General features: G+C 38.1%; 2 protein-coding genes across 2 annotated transcripts in view; both read left to right on the top strand.

The window, feature by feature from the left end:
* LOC142339268 (NADH-ubiquinone oxidoreductase 75 kDa subunit, mitochondrial-like) overlaps positions 1 to 16,198 on the top strand; it is a 494,345-nt gene that overhangs the window by 403,380 nt on the left and 74,767 nt on the right. The gene's annotated exons all lie outside the window — the stretch shown is intronic.
* Positions 56 to 12,868, top strand: LOC142339232 (uncharacterized). Its single transcript, XM_075389093.1, has 3 exons — positions 56 to 1,063; positions 4,759 to 5,515; positions 12,149 to 12,868. Exons 1-3 carry the CDS (start codon positions 105 to 107, stop codon positions 12,569 to 12,571), a joined length of 2,139 nt encoding a protein of 712 aa, XP_075245208.1. The 5' UTR covers positions 56 to 104; the 3' UTR covers positions 12,572 to 12,868.

Genomic DNA, 16,198 nt, shown 5'->3' with positions numbered 1-16,198 from the left:
TTGATTTTCTGCTGTAATTGACTGCTTGTGTCCTTGTGGATAAAATTTGTGGCATTTTATTGTGATTTCTTTCAGTGCCAAATGAGCAACATAGAAAGACAATTATGCAGACAAACGGCTTAGTGTGTAGAGATTACCTCCGAAATGTATGTCAGAGGACGAACGGAGACTGCAGATTTGAACATCCTCCAAGAATTGTCAGCAATGCAGTTCAATCCAGAGATCCATCACAAAGTAATCAGAGCATGAACCCGAACAGAAATCCGGACATGAATTTTCAACAGGACAAGGTATCAGTGTGCCGCGATTTCGCAAGAGGATCTTGCCCTCGCACTCACTGTAGATTCCTCCATTTAACACCCAGCGAAGTTAGAGATTATGCAACTAACGGAAATTTGCCAGAGAGAATTTTGGTTGCGCGGTCAAATGGCCTGAAAATGCAATCAGCCGATGTGGAGGCATTGAATGGGGCTATACCTCTGTGTAGAGATTACCTAAAGGGAATTTGCCTGCGTCGGGAAACATGCAGATACCTGCATTTGAACAATATCTCAGCACCCTTATCACCTTCGCCACGTTCGAGCTCGAATCATTCACTCCACAGTTCCTCGAATGCGAGGTTTGAGCAAGATTTGGACGAATCTCCGCCGCTAATCAAGAGAATGAAAGCCACTTCTAGTGGAGTGTTTGAAATTCAGTCTCCAGATGAACCTTTGCAGCCACATCATACACCAAATGAAACATTTCACAGCGTTCCGAGCGGGCGAGTGTCTGCGAATCGTCATAACGCACCTAATAATTCAAGTGGAGGGCACATGGTTGGCTCGCGAAGAAGGCGATCCTCAGTATCAGGACTCTCGCCAGCAGGAGACCACTATGACCCATTCTCAAACTCACCTCCTTTTCCCTCCCCAAGTGGAAGTACAACTAGTGGTGGAAGCTCCGCCGGAGGACACAGCCGATCGTTGAGTAACCGACGTAGAATCACTAATAGCAACAGTAACAGACCATGCAGCACATGTCTTGGTTGTAATAATTTGCAAGTGGAGAACAGATCTCTCAGGTAATTCCTTGCTATTTTTTTTTAAATTTTGCTCTCAAACGACGTCGCAGAAATTATATTAGCCCTGTCGGTCTTATTTTTCGTGCAAACAATTCGTCTGCTCGATTTTTCCTTTAAGCGACAAATTTTGTAACCTGTCTAGAGAAAGGGGACAAATTGTTCAAGCCAGAAAGCAGGCACGAGGTATGCGACTTACCGAAGCTGCTGAACTTCTTAGTGTAAAGGGTAATTCTTTTTGGAGTGTTAGACCCCTTTCCTCCCCCCCCCCCATTCTCCACCACTCCACCCACCCCTGAATAATTTGGCGGTGCAAGCGTGAAGTAATAATATAAAAGGCTTCCCACTTATGCCCGTCCCCCGCACACTTTTTATGCCCTCCCACCTCACACTCAGGCTACTCTGACTAAGTCTAAGGCAGATGCAACAACCAAAGCCAGACCCACGCCAGTTGCTCAGTAGTAATTTTTCCGACGTTAGTTGGTTGTGTTTTAAACTATGTTTTCATAACGAAGTTGCTGTTTTCTGTTTTTAGCTTGATCAATTTGTATTATTTCTATATATGGTTAGTGCTTCTCGACTCGACGTTTCGCGTTAAAATGGAATGAAACTAGGCCGATCAACGAATGAAACCATTAATAAGTAGTGTCGATAGCAGTAGTCTAATGTGCTTAATTTACAAGTGTGCTGGTTTTCTTGTTTTCTGCTTGCCTTAGAATAACTGTCCTTTGAACGAAATTTAATCAATAAGGGAGGTTACTTCTGATGTTCAATGGCAATACCTATTATTATACAGTTGACTTAATAGTCAGTATTATGGACTGTTAAGTTAACGGAGAGCGGTGTTATTGTAGCGTCGACGTAAGTGTTAGTAATATGGCAAGTTTTGCTCTTATTACTGCAGCATTAAGACGCAAAAATCATTGAACTTTGTAAATTAAGTAAAGATAGAATCTACAGGACCCTTTCCTTATTAATGGCTCTCGAACGAAGTTTGAAGCAAGTTTATGCAAAATTTTTGCTTCATGAGTGACTTCACTTCGTGAGTGACATTTTTTGGTGTTGTAAGTTGCTCTCTTTCTAAAATCAAGTTCTTCGCTAAAATGGATTGTAAGCGAACGGAAATCAAAGTGTTTGTAGCTGAGTGCTTAAGATGTCAGGCCTCTAACCTGGAGGTCTGGGTACGAACCGTCTGGGTACGAACAGGAAAGATTTTTGCACTCATAAAACTTCAATTTAAATTGCCCCGTCTGTCGTTCGAGAGCAATTCAGTCGGTTTATGTTTTTTAATAGCCGCCCTCATCTTCTCAGCCGGCTATTATAGCGCTCCTATTTTTTTTTACTTCGTCGAACTTTTTCGCTTTACCTTTTTGCCGCTTTTTCAACATTTTGCGTGAAATCTTTTTGACTTCTCTAGGCTAGTTTCTCTCTTCTCTCATTCTGTTAAAAGTGAATTTGAACATCAGTTGCTCAGCAAAGCAATTCAAAATGAACAGAGTCAGTATAAAAAATTGAAGTCAGAAATAGAAACGGGATAAACCCATAAAGCCCAATTTTAGATGCCCGCTATTTGAACGTCGTTCCTATAAATCTTAGTTTATAGTATCTCTTATCCTTATTGGTATTTATATTAGCCCCTGTATCCTCTCTCTAAGAAACAGAAGTATGTTCAACTACGAAATGCCATCAAAATAAATGGGACTTTGTACAAAAATCTTTTTTTTCAATATCTTCTATTCGTTCAATCCCAATCATGCTTATTGGAATCAACGACGGCTATTTTCCGGCAATCTGCCGGGTATATTTAGAGTTTATTTGGCGTTAGTCGGTTACTTTAGCACATGTTTCTTGATTTTTAATTTATTATTTCTGCTTTTTTTCCAATAATCTATTCATTTTTAGATCTTTAAACCGTCAACAAGCAGCTCATGGCAACGTCTCATTCATAATTCATATACTGAATGCCTTTTTCTACCGCGAGGTAATTTTTGTTTTATAAAATAGTGCAGATTTTGCTTTTTTCCCCATTTTTCTCAATTTTTGCATTTCGGTTTAATTTTCGTTTTTTTTTGAAACATCAGGGATTTTAATTTCGTTTTCTTAATAGTTCAATTATTTTTTTGGCATTAAGTTTAATAATTTAAAATTTCAAATGCAGTTTTAGAATTAGTCTTTGAATTTTATTTCTACTTTGTTATCGGTACAGGAGGAAGGCTATGGGTTTATTCTAAGTCTAGATTGCTAAATTTTGAAATGTTTTTGTACTCTTCAAGAATCAAGAAGTAGTCTTTTTGTTTCCGTGTTTTCTATATATGTCTATATTCTGTAAATTCTAGCATCTATCTTTCTGGCATTTCCCTAGCACCAATATATTTTTTTTCGTTTTGCTTTTTTTCAGTTGTTAATAATTTCAACGATATTAGCTTTTTCTTACCATTTTATCAATTCTTTGGTTTGCAATCGATTTCATTGAACAGAATGCAGCCTTGAGAATTTGCTGTAAATCCTTTTGCAAAACTTGAGAATTTGCTGGAAACCTTTCACTAATTACTACTTTCTGCGATTTTTTGGAGGCTTCGGTATTGTTTTTGAACTTTTTGGCCTCTGAATCTTTTGCTTTTGTTTTTTATGATCAATTTAATTTTGAAATAGTTTGAATTCATTTTGTCTATTTTTTCTCTAACAATGAAGAACACTAGACTATCTTTTTTTTGTTATAATTGCAGTGATTTGAGAAATAAATGTAGTGTCTTTTTGGGTCTTTGTTTTTAGTATTCTTTTTTTGAAACATTTAGTTTAGTTTATCTGCCTTAATGTTTTGAAAATGTGCTTTTGAGTATTACAGTTGATTTCGGAGTTCTATTTGTTCAAGACCGGCATCATGAGTTGTTTCCTGCCAAGTTATAGCGCTGTCAGTTGTTAGAGCTTATCAGTATTTTGACCATCCTAAGAATATTGGACTTTTTTTAACGTTACCAAATATTTTTTAATGTAATGAAATTTTGCTGCATTTCTTTCTCGTGGTGACTTTTTTTGAATCAAACCAGACGAGGTAAAGAGTTGATAGTTAACTATAAAAGGTTATGGTATCATCTGCAATTACGGTTTTTCGTGAAGCTTTGACTATTCAAGTTGCTTCCGGAATTCTTCCTGCTATGTTTTTTTAGTCATTTTTTGTGTCAATCATTTGATCACGGCCTAGAATTCAATGAGCGACCTCTTTGCTTTCGGTGACTGTTAGTATTCAGTAGCTGAATTTTTGAGCGTGACTTCAGTTGTTAATGCAGTCTGTATTGGTTTGTACTTGGATTGTGTGATAGATTTTTTGAGCATACATGACTTACCTCACTCTATTAAATGACTCTTGCACTCTATTAAATCTAAATTGAGAATGTAAACTCAGTTCACCCCAACTATATGATCATATATCTTTGAAAGGCATTGTTAGGTTTTGAAATTTGACTCGGAAATAGGGATAGAATTTGATATCAGAGCCTCTTTTTTAAAAATTTTGTTCTGGTCTGTGTTATCGGCGGTCTTCGTCTTTTTGATTTAGGAATTTTTGATTTTATTAGGAGATCTCAACCGTCTATCTGGCGGCTATTGCCCGGCAATTTATTGGCTATATATATGAACATGAAATTAATGGGAAATTTAGTGAATCCGAGTTATGTGGACGAATACTGACACTGTTTTAGATTAAAAGTGATTGAACTTGAGAAGCAAGTCAACAATCTGTCAACTACAAACGATGTCTTGCTCACACAAAACGCTAAACTGCGGACAAACAAAGTTGTCCCATTTCAAAATACTGCAAACCCACAACAACAACAGAATCAACAGCAGCAACAACAGCCTGTGAACCCTCCTATTCAACCCGTGCAGCAACCCACTCCTGTATCTATTCACTGTGGGTACCCGTCTGTGGCAGTAACGAACAGTAACAGCATAAATAATAATAACTTGTCCATCCCCAATTTTGGAATGAACTATGGATCACAATCTAATGAGGCCCCGCCACCCCCTCCACCTGTCATTGTGCAAAACAATATGGGCGGATACAACACTAATATCAACAGCACTTTCAATGCTAACGGAGAGCATCATACTAATAATTCAACGCCCCTGCCAGCTCAGAATCATATTCAAACTCGCAATGTGTTGCAGCCTCAACAACACTTGCAAACTGCAATCCAGGTACCTAACGGAGCAGCGGTTGGAGCAGTACATCTAACTACCCACCCGAGGAACCCAAATGCCACTACAGTTGCCAATGTGAATGCTGCAGTTCCCTATTTCATAACACAATTGACTCCTAATTTCACGCCCCTTAATGGCACTCACGCAGCGGCTGCTAGTTTGAACCCGAGTGCTGTACAGTCTGCAGCTCAAGCAGTAGCTGCAGCACCCTCTGGAAGTATCAGAGCTGCTATTTTACCCCACCCAGCTAACCAGGTCAGATTTCGTAATGAAAGTTCTTTCGATTTTGCTCTCAACAAAGTTTGTTCCTGTTATACTTTTTAAGACCCGATGACGAATAATGAAGGATTGCCTTTTTCCACTCCCCTTTGTAAGTGGGGAGTTTCTTCATTTTTTATTTGGTATTTTTTCCTTTCCAAGTGCAGGATTAGATTTTTAGGCCATAGATAAATTTGTATCCATTAGGTACAATAATTTTTGATTAATAGCCGCACAGCGATAGCTGGGGCTATTATTGGCCTTCTCTTGGTTTTTTACAATTCAAAGAATTTGAATTGTATTGGGGCGCTGTCTTTTTTACAATTCAAAGAATTTGAATTGTATTGGGGCGCTGTCTTTTTTTTTAAGATCTGTTCATACATTTTCATGATTTTTGAAGTCAAATTGGAGTAGTGATTTTGGTCACGCCGAAACAGGAAATGGAGCGAAAAAGCGAGTGGTTTTGCGGCGTGAATTTTTTTCGCTCTAATTTGAAAGTAGAGTGAGAAAACGGTGTTAGAACAAAAATTCGGTTTCTCGGTAGCAGTTTTTTGTTCACATGCGGCAATTTCACTCTGATTTTTACTGTTTTTCGATTTTTTTGGTTCGGATTTTTTTCTAACTGGTTTTCTCAATCCATTCACAGCTCATTCTAGGCCTAGTTTTTTGTTTGAATTAAATTTTCATTTCTCGCTAGTGGTTTTTTTGTTCACATGCGGCATTTTGACATTAATTTTCTGTTTATTTCTTAATTTTTTGTTCTGATTTTTTTAAAAATGGTTTTCTCAATTCACTCATAGTCCATTCTAGGTCTAGTTTTTCTGTTTAGTCAATGAAAATTCTTTGAATTGTACGTCAGGACTTGTCCTGCTATGTTTTTTTATTTCGTCGTCATGATTTTTGTTACGACCATATGACGTCACAGCCACTTTTTGTTCATGCAATTTCAACTGAATTGCATGTGTGACGTCATTTTTCGCTCTTAGTGGAGCGAGTTTATTTGTTCATGCGCGTGATTAAATTTTTGGTCATACTTGACTTACCTCACTCTCAAAAATGACTTCCTCACTTTGAAATTGCCTTTTATTTACTTTAATTCAAAGAGATAAGGTCAAATGGGTGTGTGTCACTCTAAATGAAGGTTATTTGAGATCACCTAATAGAGGCAGCAATAACTTATACAGATTTTTAATCAAAATATAACAGATCAGCCTTCAATGAAAAGACGAATTTTTTGGTATGTCTTTTACTGTTTTTTTAGACTGCCGATCTACGAATCTATTGCGGCTATTTTCTGGCAATCTGCCAGCTATGTTATAATTTTCTACAAGTTTAAACTGAAAAATTGTGCTCAAAAATCCACTTGAAGTTGTAAAGTAGTCAATTGTCCTTACCAAATCCGTTTACATGCTTATGGTGATCGTCTTTAGTGCTTAAAAATTGGTTGTCGCCTGATTTATTTGCACAAAACTTTCTCCAAAGCAATTATTGGAGGAGCATCCTAACACGTGGCGAGAAGCTGAATATTGTGCAAATTTGCGCTACCTAATTTTAATTTTTCCATCTTTAACTTCTGCCTCTAAGAAGCTTAAGAAGTTGAAGAATTTTAGAGGGATTTGCTCCTATTTGTTTAATGATCGGCCATTTTTCAATAGAAATGGTATCAAGTCCATGGTAATCTCTCTTCAGCTGAATGAGTGTTTCGATATTTGAAATTAAATAGGCATAGTGAAATCAGTTTCCAAGTGGGCAAGTTTTCTGCGATTTACAAATTTTTGGCTGTCTATTGGGAAAATGTTATGAAAGAACCGTGCATTGGAAAATCGGCTCATTAGGTTTTCCCATTCTACAGGGGGCTTTTGTGCCAATTTTGCTTGAACCACTTTTTGTTAAAGTAGTTTTACTTCTTTTTATCCCAATTTATTTAACCCCCTGTAATTTAACACCCTATATATTCTACTCTCTAGTAATTTAACACCACAATTTATCCAACCTGGAATCGGTTCAACACCGAAATCTTTCATGTATTTCGGCGCCCAAATGAAAAATTAGTAAAGGTAAAATTCAAAGCAATTAAATAACACAAAACTACTGACCTTCACGAGTGGGGCATTATACAGCTTGCGTTTGTTTAAAATAATAATGACGAGACAACTATTTAACTATTTTTATTAGCTCAACGCCGTTGATCGAAAAAGAGCATTTGACAAGTCCGTGATCTCTTTTTGGTGCACTTTTATCGGAATCGAAATTAAAAAGCTTCTTAGTCTGGAAGTCACAGAACAAGATTGCAAGTGAAACGATCTAATCTATTTACAAAACGGAGGACCTAAATTAACAGAATTCAATTCATTTACACAACTATCACCAGCTTTCACTAGCCCTAAAGAATTGAATGCCAGTTTGGTCTTTGGAATCCTCCATCAAGCTCTGAACCATGCCCTTTAAGATGTGATACTTTTTCTTTGAGTATTTTTGTCCAACCTTCAAGAGGCGTTCAAGAAGTTCAATTTTTACCTCGGGAGCTGGGCTAACAGTGCATTTGGCTTCCAAGAGGGGACTAAGAACTAATGCTTTGAGTTGATACCTAGTAGCTGTTATCACTTTAATTTTATTTCTTCGTGAAAAATTAGGAGCTTTTGTACTGTACTCCTTTAAAATGATTTTTGTCAATTTTTTGGTCACTCCTGCTAATGCCAGCTCCCGTGTTTTTTCTAAGGAAATAAAAATTAATCTGGCTGGCTGTTGTATAATTTAGTTCTTTTTTATGACTTCGATACAAAGAGTTTTCATAAAATTTTGTTTTGTCTTTTTTTCTCTCAGCTCTTGTTAAATTGTCGCAATATCCATTGGCGTTGCAAAGACGCTCAATTAAGAATGTATGAAACTATCAGCAAATAGGTTAAGGTTTTAGTGGCTTCAACACTTGCTGGCACCTTTCTTTTGTATTGTTGGTTTTTGCCTGTATTTGTTGTCCTTTTTTAGTCGTAAGACTAATTTTATCAATGACTTTTCACATTGGCTTCCTGGCTTTTAGACTAGTATTACTGAACCTCTCTAATGCCTTACAACAAAAATTAGTAGTGTCAATTCCTTTGATACTACTAGTTCTAAAAAATTTTTTGGTTGTATATTTTTTCACATTTGTTAATCTTTTTAAGATCACATTATTACAATATTCTCAGATCCAATTGTTGTTAAGAGGCTGAATTGAACATATACAGCGGTTGTCACAGAATAGTTTTTTCGAAATGGCTCCGATAATTTTCTCTCGCATTGGTTATTGATTATCTGGTTTTTGCCTGTGTTTGCTGTTCTTTTAGTAGTCGTAAGAATTATTTTGATTAATGACAGGTCTCAATGACTTAGTATTAGGATGTAAATAAAATTTTCAAATGCCATCAATTCATAGCTAATGATTCTAATGATCTCGAATTTATTTGTTTTCAAATAATTTTCCGTTTTTGTCAATTTTATTTTAGTTTCATCAATATGAGGTTCAATATTTTTTCCTGTAAAGCAACGTTTAAGCTCTATTGGTTTTGTGAAATAACCGATGTTTTATGACTGAGACTATGGGTTTTCTTAAAAAATTCCGAGTGGGTAATATTTGTTTTTGTTGTCTTTTAATTTATTCCCGTTAATAACAGGTCCCATTGACTTTCAAATGAAGGATTCAAGGGAACATATACAACGTATATCAACTAAAATAGTATAGGAAATAGCTTAAATAATATATAGTTTTCAATTAATAGCCAATGATTTCAATGGCTTCATTACTTCGTGTTGTCGTAAATTGCTTGTAATTACTTGAGTATATCTGTATCTTCTGTTTTTTTGTAGTACTGTCCTATGACTTCGTCTTACCAAGGACAGGTCACATTGTTTTTTATTTATGATTTATAAATAGAATTGTATATTTAAGATCTAGTGTTTTTTTAATTTTTGAATTTGCGTTATCAAAAAAAAATCAATTGTTTTTTTCTCGTTCCCTTGGTCTACTTGTTACCTAGTCCCATTACGAATAACTCCCACCTGCTTTGTAGTTAAGGAAAGTAAACTTGTTTAGTTTAGGTTTTATCTGATGATATTTTGACTTTGTATTTTTGGCGTAAATATTGGTTTGGTTTCTTTAGCTGTTTGTATTGTGTAGTCATTAATGGCAGGTCGCATGGGCGATCTAATGCGTCATGGAATTATCCAATTCATCTGAGTTTGTGTTTGTAACTATATATCTGTGCGGTATTGCCAACGCAGATTACCGAGCTTCCTGGTTGAAATTCAGATATTTACGAAGCTAAAAAGTCACTTTTAGAGGTGTCTGTCTAATATCCTATCGATGAGAGAGCATATTTTGTCAGAAATCTTTGCGTATTGGTATTCTTACGTTTTATTTTTTTAAACCGCCATCTTAAGAAATTTTGAAAAGTGAGATTTTGCTAGTGCAAAAAGTTGTCTTTGTTTCTGGCCCTACTTAGGTCGCCTGATTGGGCAAGAAATTTAGAGAAAAGCACGGTAAAGTTCCATTGACTGTTTTGTTCCACGTGACTTATGAGATAACTAATTGATTAAGTTCAACGGACTTCTAGTTTTTATGCTCTACCCTAATTATCCGGCCTTCGAGAATGATCTCTACCCTAATTATCTGAATATAGTTTTTGTTTTAGCATGATTGAAGAAATACTTTAAGGTTTGAAGAGTGAGCGGGCATTTCAAAGAAATTGACAAATATTTCAGCCTAAAGATGTGCTTCGTGTCAACTGAGGCAATTGGTATTTTTTCGGAAATGTAAATTAATGATGTACTTAATGATTACTATTCCAGCAGATATATGAGGCCAACATGAACTATTTCTTTGTGTTTATAATTATCTTAGGATATTTTATTAAATGACTATATTGTCCGCTACAATTCTTGAGTTTGGTGTACAAAGTTTTCGCATTGATTGTTTGCGTTGGTCTGGTTAAATAAATGAATGGTGATCATCTGAGTTGCTATTATCAGAGAAAGCTGGCCGTATCCCAGTTCGGTGCAATAGTATAGTCCTCATATGAGTAGCTGTAGCAAATATGGTAGACTGCTCCTTGTCCCTTCTCCTTGTCCAAGTATGTATCCAAAGGTCGCATAAGGGCACCACCATGCAAGTTCTCCTCGTAATCTTTCATCCCAGTCGTGAATGCTCCCAAACTGACATCGTGCTGCAGCTGATCCTTCTCTCGTACCTCAATGGTGACGTCATGTATGTCCAGTGGAACTCGGACGTAGTAGCCAAACTTGGTCTGGAACATGCATTTGTCGCCATCGTCAAATTTAATCACGGAACCGTCAGTCGGAATGAGAGCCACCGCATCGTTTACTTGTTGACCTATGTTGGCCTGTTGTATGTAGACATCATCGGCTCCCTCTACTGCGTTTGCTATCCACTCGGCTAGCTCAGTCACGGCTCCAATACATCGACTCGCGATGTCGAGTGCCGCACTTATTTCTTTTGCTTGGGGTATCTTGGTGAAGCCGATCACCTTGGAAGTGTGGGATAGTACCGTGCCAACACAACTCGAAATTTGATCAGCTAGGTCCTTGTTGCAATTACAAGATGATTTTTGGCATCCAAGTCCAAGGATCCGAAGAGATGGGACTTTGTGAGACACAATACGCCAAGTGAGGCGGTACTCAGCCGATTTGTAGTCATTGAACAAATTGGTGTAAATTCCTGGCCCGTCTACGGGTATTTCGGCTGTTTTTATGTACAGTGTACCCAAAATCTCGTCGTGGTCTTCATTGTTCTTGTTGTCCTGCTCGCGAAGCTGAAGTTTTACTTCTTGCCCGTATGTTAGTGCGAGATCGAGGTTACAGTATCGTAAACTGGCGTCCTCGTTGTCCATCCTGAAGCAGATCCCGTCGTAGGCTGCCTCAGGGTACGTCTGCTTGTATGAGCCATCCACCCAGATTTTGAAGTAGACTTCGTCATGCCCTGTCTCTCCGGTACTGGTGTCGCACTGCAGCTTAATCAGCATTATTGTCATGTTGCGAGACATTATGCGAGTTGTGATAATTAAATTTATATCTTAAAAATTTTCTGGTTGCCTAGTTGGGCGAGATTGAAGTTCCGAATGTGAAATCGGCTTCGATTGATTACTAATAAAATTTTTGTATTGACAGGTTATATTTATATGGGCTTATTGCGTTCGTTATCTGTTAATGAAAGCTGTATCAAAGATTTGAGATAGCTTTGAACGAATAGGTCCATTCTTCTATAAGTCTTCTTCAATTAAGAGACCTCCCTTGTCTTAATTGTAAGAAACAAGTCTAACAACAGAAGCATAAAGTAATGTTCCAACCATAAAAGGTTGAAATATTTACACTATGACTTTGAGGAGCTTACTGATATTGAAACTTTCTTGAAGATCAAGGATTCACTATCAAAAGGTACCAGCTCTTTGAAAAATTTGAGCTGAAAGCTTTCGGAACATTGACCCTTTGCGCGACAGGCCAGTAACCAGTAAAAATTGAGCTCCCCTAAATGTTTTACAGAGTTTCCAAATTGTTTTAATGAGGGAGCGAATACAGGTGATAGTTAAGACCAAATGAAGACAATTTTATAATTGTTGTTCAATGTGAATGGTTATTTAGGTAGTAGCAGCGGCTCAACCTGTTGCAATTGCGGGTTCTGGACACTATACGCCCACGTTTTTGTTACCCCATGTTCCCACGACTACAGTGAACCCAGTTTCAGCCAACAGCGCCAACCCCCAGCAACTAACAGTCACTACTCTCTCCTTGACACCTCTGGCTGCTGCCGCTGGATACACAGGTCAACTGTACAATCTAAGACCTGCTTCTGGAACGACCTACCATTTGACCCCGGCATCGGCACAAACTGTGTGTATCAACGCGCTTCAAGCGGCGCCCAATATGTCGCCAGTGGTGGTAGCACACACGCCCTCGACTCTTGCGGCTGCTGCTGCGCAATCTGTAGGATCTGGTGCCACTGCAGTTTTTCAAACTGTCCAAGCTATTCAAGCATCTTCAAGAATTTCGTCTCCCCATAATTGAAGTGGGCATTATCGCGAGAGTATCAACATAGTTAGCAGTAGTTGAAAATGGCGACTAATCAGTTTGCAATAAATCATATGTTTCGATTTAAGTTTAAAATTATTGAAATGCTGAGGATTTCACATGGCTTTTGCTGACCTACGTCTTGTATTACCTTGACAATTGAATTTGATTAATACAAATGTGTTAATTTCTCCCCTGTGTTCATTTTTCAGATTTCCTTCAATTTTAAAAGCTTTCATTCAAGATTGGGTGTGGATTTTTATTTAATCTTGTAAATTAAATATTTTTGGTAAAGTTTGCGTTTTCTATAGTTTTCTTTGGTGAAATTAATGCGATCATGGAGTGCTACCGCTTTATGCGTACATAATTGAAGCTTGTTAGGGCAGCTAATAAAAACCCGTAATTTATATAATTTCCAAATCAAAATACAAAATCTCATCAATTAGAAAAAGCTTCTCTTCTTCGCTCTTATTTTATTTGTTTTTTGAGACTGCTGGTCCAAGAAGCTATCGCAGCTAGTTTTTGGCAATCTGCCAGCTATGTTCGGACTGCTCCTTTTCCCACCCCTCTCTACTTCTTTACCCTGCTACTGCGCATTGAGGCTGCCCTCTAGGTTTAAGCTAGGTACAACCAAAGACTGCCCCATGCTCACGGTTTGAGAGCGCCTTGTTGGTAATGTATATTTTAAAGAATGCGATTGAGATGGTTAATTGCTCTCAAACGAAGTTTGTAGGAATTATATTAGTCCTGCGGTCGTTTTAAAGATTTTTCGCTTGACTGATTTTCCGTCTGACCCATTTGACTTTTCGCCCTCAAAAACGGGATAAACAGGTAGCGCCCAGCGGGCATTAAGTGCTCTTAGAGCCCTAAACCTTACTATTCCCTAAGAATGCGATTCACCAAAACTGTTTTGAGGAGATAATTTCAAGTGTGAAGGGCGGTTCTTAATCTTAAAAGTTTGATCCCCTCTGTCAGCCCCCCATTACCCCCCCTCAACATCAACACTCCCACAGTCCACCCTCTTCCACTTGTCGATCTGAACCCCCTCCTCATCTAGCATTCGCAACCCTACCCCCATCGCTTGTCCCCCCCCCACCCCACCCCAACACTTGGACCCCCACAAACAGTTCGCCCCCTAATGCTAGCATCCCTAAGGCCAAGCGATCAGCGATTCGCCCGACGTTAGTCGGTTATGTTTGATCATTTTTGGCCTGGTATTACATTTTTGATTTCGGTTTTCTTTGTTGTGACCTTTATTTAATACCGTTCTTTGATTTTCAGCTGTTACGTCTATTTTATGGAAAATCTATAGCATCTGTTTTCTAAATAGTTGTTTTGAGCTAAATGGTTGTCTTAAAACGCTAAGCACAGTGTAGAGGAGGATGTTAAATTGTTTTTATTTTTTGTAATTGCTATTCTCCCTGTTGACCATTTTTCTTTTTGCTTCACTTCTTTTTGCTATTTTTGTTCTAATATCCTTTCATCTGGAATCACTCACTTTTGATAGTATTTTGCAGTTCCTGAAAAAAGTGTTGGGGGTGAAGTTGCTTTATAACTCAGTGTTCTTTTTGCGTTTTTTTAAATGAGTTTCACCTTTTTAAATTCACTTGTCTTTTTTCAATATAGACCTGACTTCACTCTGGAACTGTTTTCCGTGCTCAAGTTCTAAGGATCTGGTCAGAAATTGCATCTGCTCCGGAAGTACTTATTTGCACTGCTTTTTTTCATATTTTACCGGAAAATAATCAGATCTTTGGTGCTAAAAACAATAAACGATCACAACGCTTGTTTAGGGTAATAAAATTTTCGTAATGTTTTTTGCTGCCAGGAACACGCCGATCACATTGTTTTTGTATTTGTTTGCTCTGCAAGGCTTTGAAAGTTAAAGTTCTTCTCTGCATCGACAATAAAGTGCTGTATTCATACAGCTAAGAAATTCTCAAATTATACAATGTGAAGTATTTTTAAAAATTGTTATTCGAGCAAATTGTGAAATTGTCACGCATTTTCAGCACAACGCTCTTGTTTCGTCCAGGATGTTTACAGGTTTAGGCCTTATTTTAATGTTAAATTTAGGTTTAAATTGAGAAAATTTTGGAAATTATTAGAAGTCTTTAAGAATTATTTTTAGAAGTTCATTTGTAGCCATAGAAAACTTTGGGAACTACAGCCGTAGAGATCTTTTTGGTAAACTCTAAGATGTAATTTGAAGTGAAAGATAGCCATTAAAAATATCCTGGTATAAAATAGTTTAAACACTGTCCTGCCAAATCAGAGCACCAATACAACTGATTCAACTAAGGAGTTTTGAACTGCTCAAATAAATTATCTCTATCTGCGTCTTGAAACCCCCTATTCAAACGTAAATAAGATTTTTTGTTCTACAGTTTGAATGCAGCTCGGGGCGCAATCTTCGTCAGTTTTAAGCTTTAAGTGGCCTACTCAACTGTGAAGTATGCTATAACTGAGCTTCATGGCCCTCAATTAAGCAACACATGAATGCTTTTAAAACAAGACACAGAATGGGCGGAATTCTAATATTCGGTTTATTTCTTCGAATGCGGCGCAATAGCTTTGGTTGGTTGGGGTACTTGTTAAAAAGCAACGAGGCTGATTCTTGCAGTCGTGCGATTGCACCACACTGGCTAAGTCTACTTTCTTTTAAGATGACCTTTTTCATATACTCTGCCCTGAGAAGCGCCACCGGCTGCACGCGGATGACAATGGAAGAGATCTTCACGAGACGAAGATTCTACCCGTGCGAGACCACTGCCAGCTTCTATCAGCACAACATCTCTTGGCTTCACAGTCGACACACCATCCAAACCATGGAATCAAGGACCCAGTCAGCGAAAGAGACATGCGGAAGAACCTGAAAGAAGAATTCGGTAGCGATGTCGAAAGTGCCGCGGAAAGAAGCCACCCAAAATGGCTGAAGCGAGGCAACATCATACTTCACAGCAATTTCGTCAGGAAATCCATCTCAAAAATGCGCAACAACAAGGTTTTGAATGCCCCGCCACCACCCCCCCCATTTCTGAGTCTGAGAAGAAGCTTCCCAGGAGTACCAGAGTCAAGCTCGCCCAACTACGAAGTGGCTATAGCAAGTTACTGAATTCGTACATGTCAAGAATCGACCCCGAAGTGCGTGACGTCTGCCCAGATTGCCAAGAGAGCCAGCATGACACGAAGAATCTATTCGAGTGCAAGAAGAAACCCACCCACCTCGCGATCGACAGCTTATGGTTGACGCCTGTCGAGGCCGCGTCCTTTCTCGGGCTCTAAAGGCATGCCTACTGACGCCGAAGTCGACCCCGGACGGCTACAACAACAAAAACCTGTGACACGTTTCGTGATACCTCATCTGTTCATGTATTTTGTACCACTCCTTAAAAAACTTTCAAACGCTGACTCATTTTTTCGAAAGCAAAACTGGTCCACCCACTAAAACGATATTTATTTGGTCAATAAGTTATAAAACGATTCTTTTATAAGATCTTTTGGATCTTTTCCGTTTGTCCCCCCCAGTACGTTATGCACACTCCAGTTGCAGAGCACGTGTCATTAGATGTTAAATCATTGTTAAAGTATGGCACCTGCGTCTTTGGGGTGCAAATAAAATGC

This window comes from Convolutriloba macropyga, chromosome 1, assembly GCF_964194025.1.
Source record: "Convolutriloba macropyga chromosome 1, txConMacr16.3, whole genome shotgun sequence".
Taxonomy (NCBI): Eukaryota; Metazoa; Xenacoelomorpha; order Acoela; family Convolutidae; genus Convolutriloba; species Convolutriloba macropyga.
Note: the sequence above shows the minus strand (reverse complement) of the source record. Positions and strands in the feature narration are given on the sequence as shown.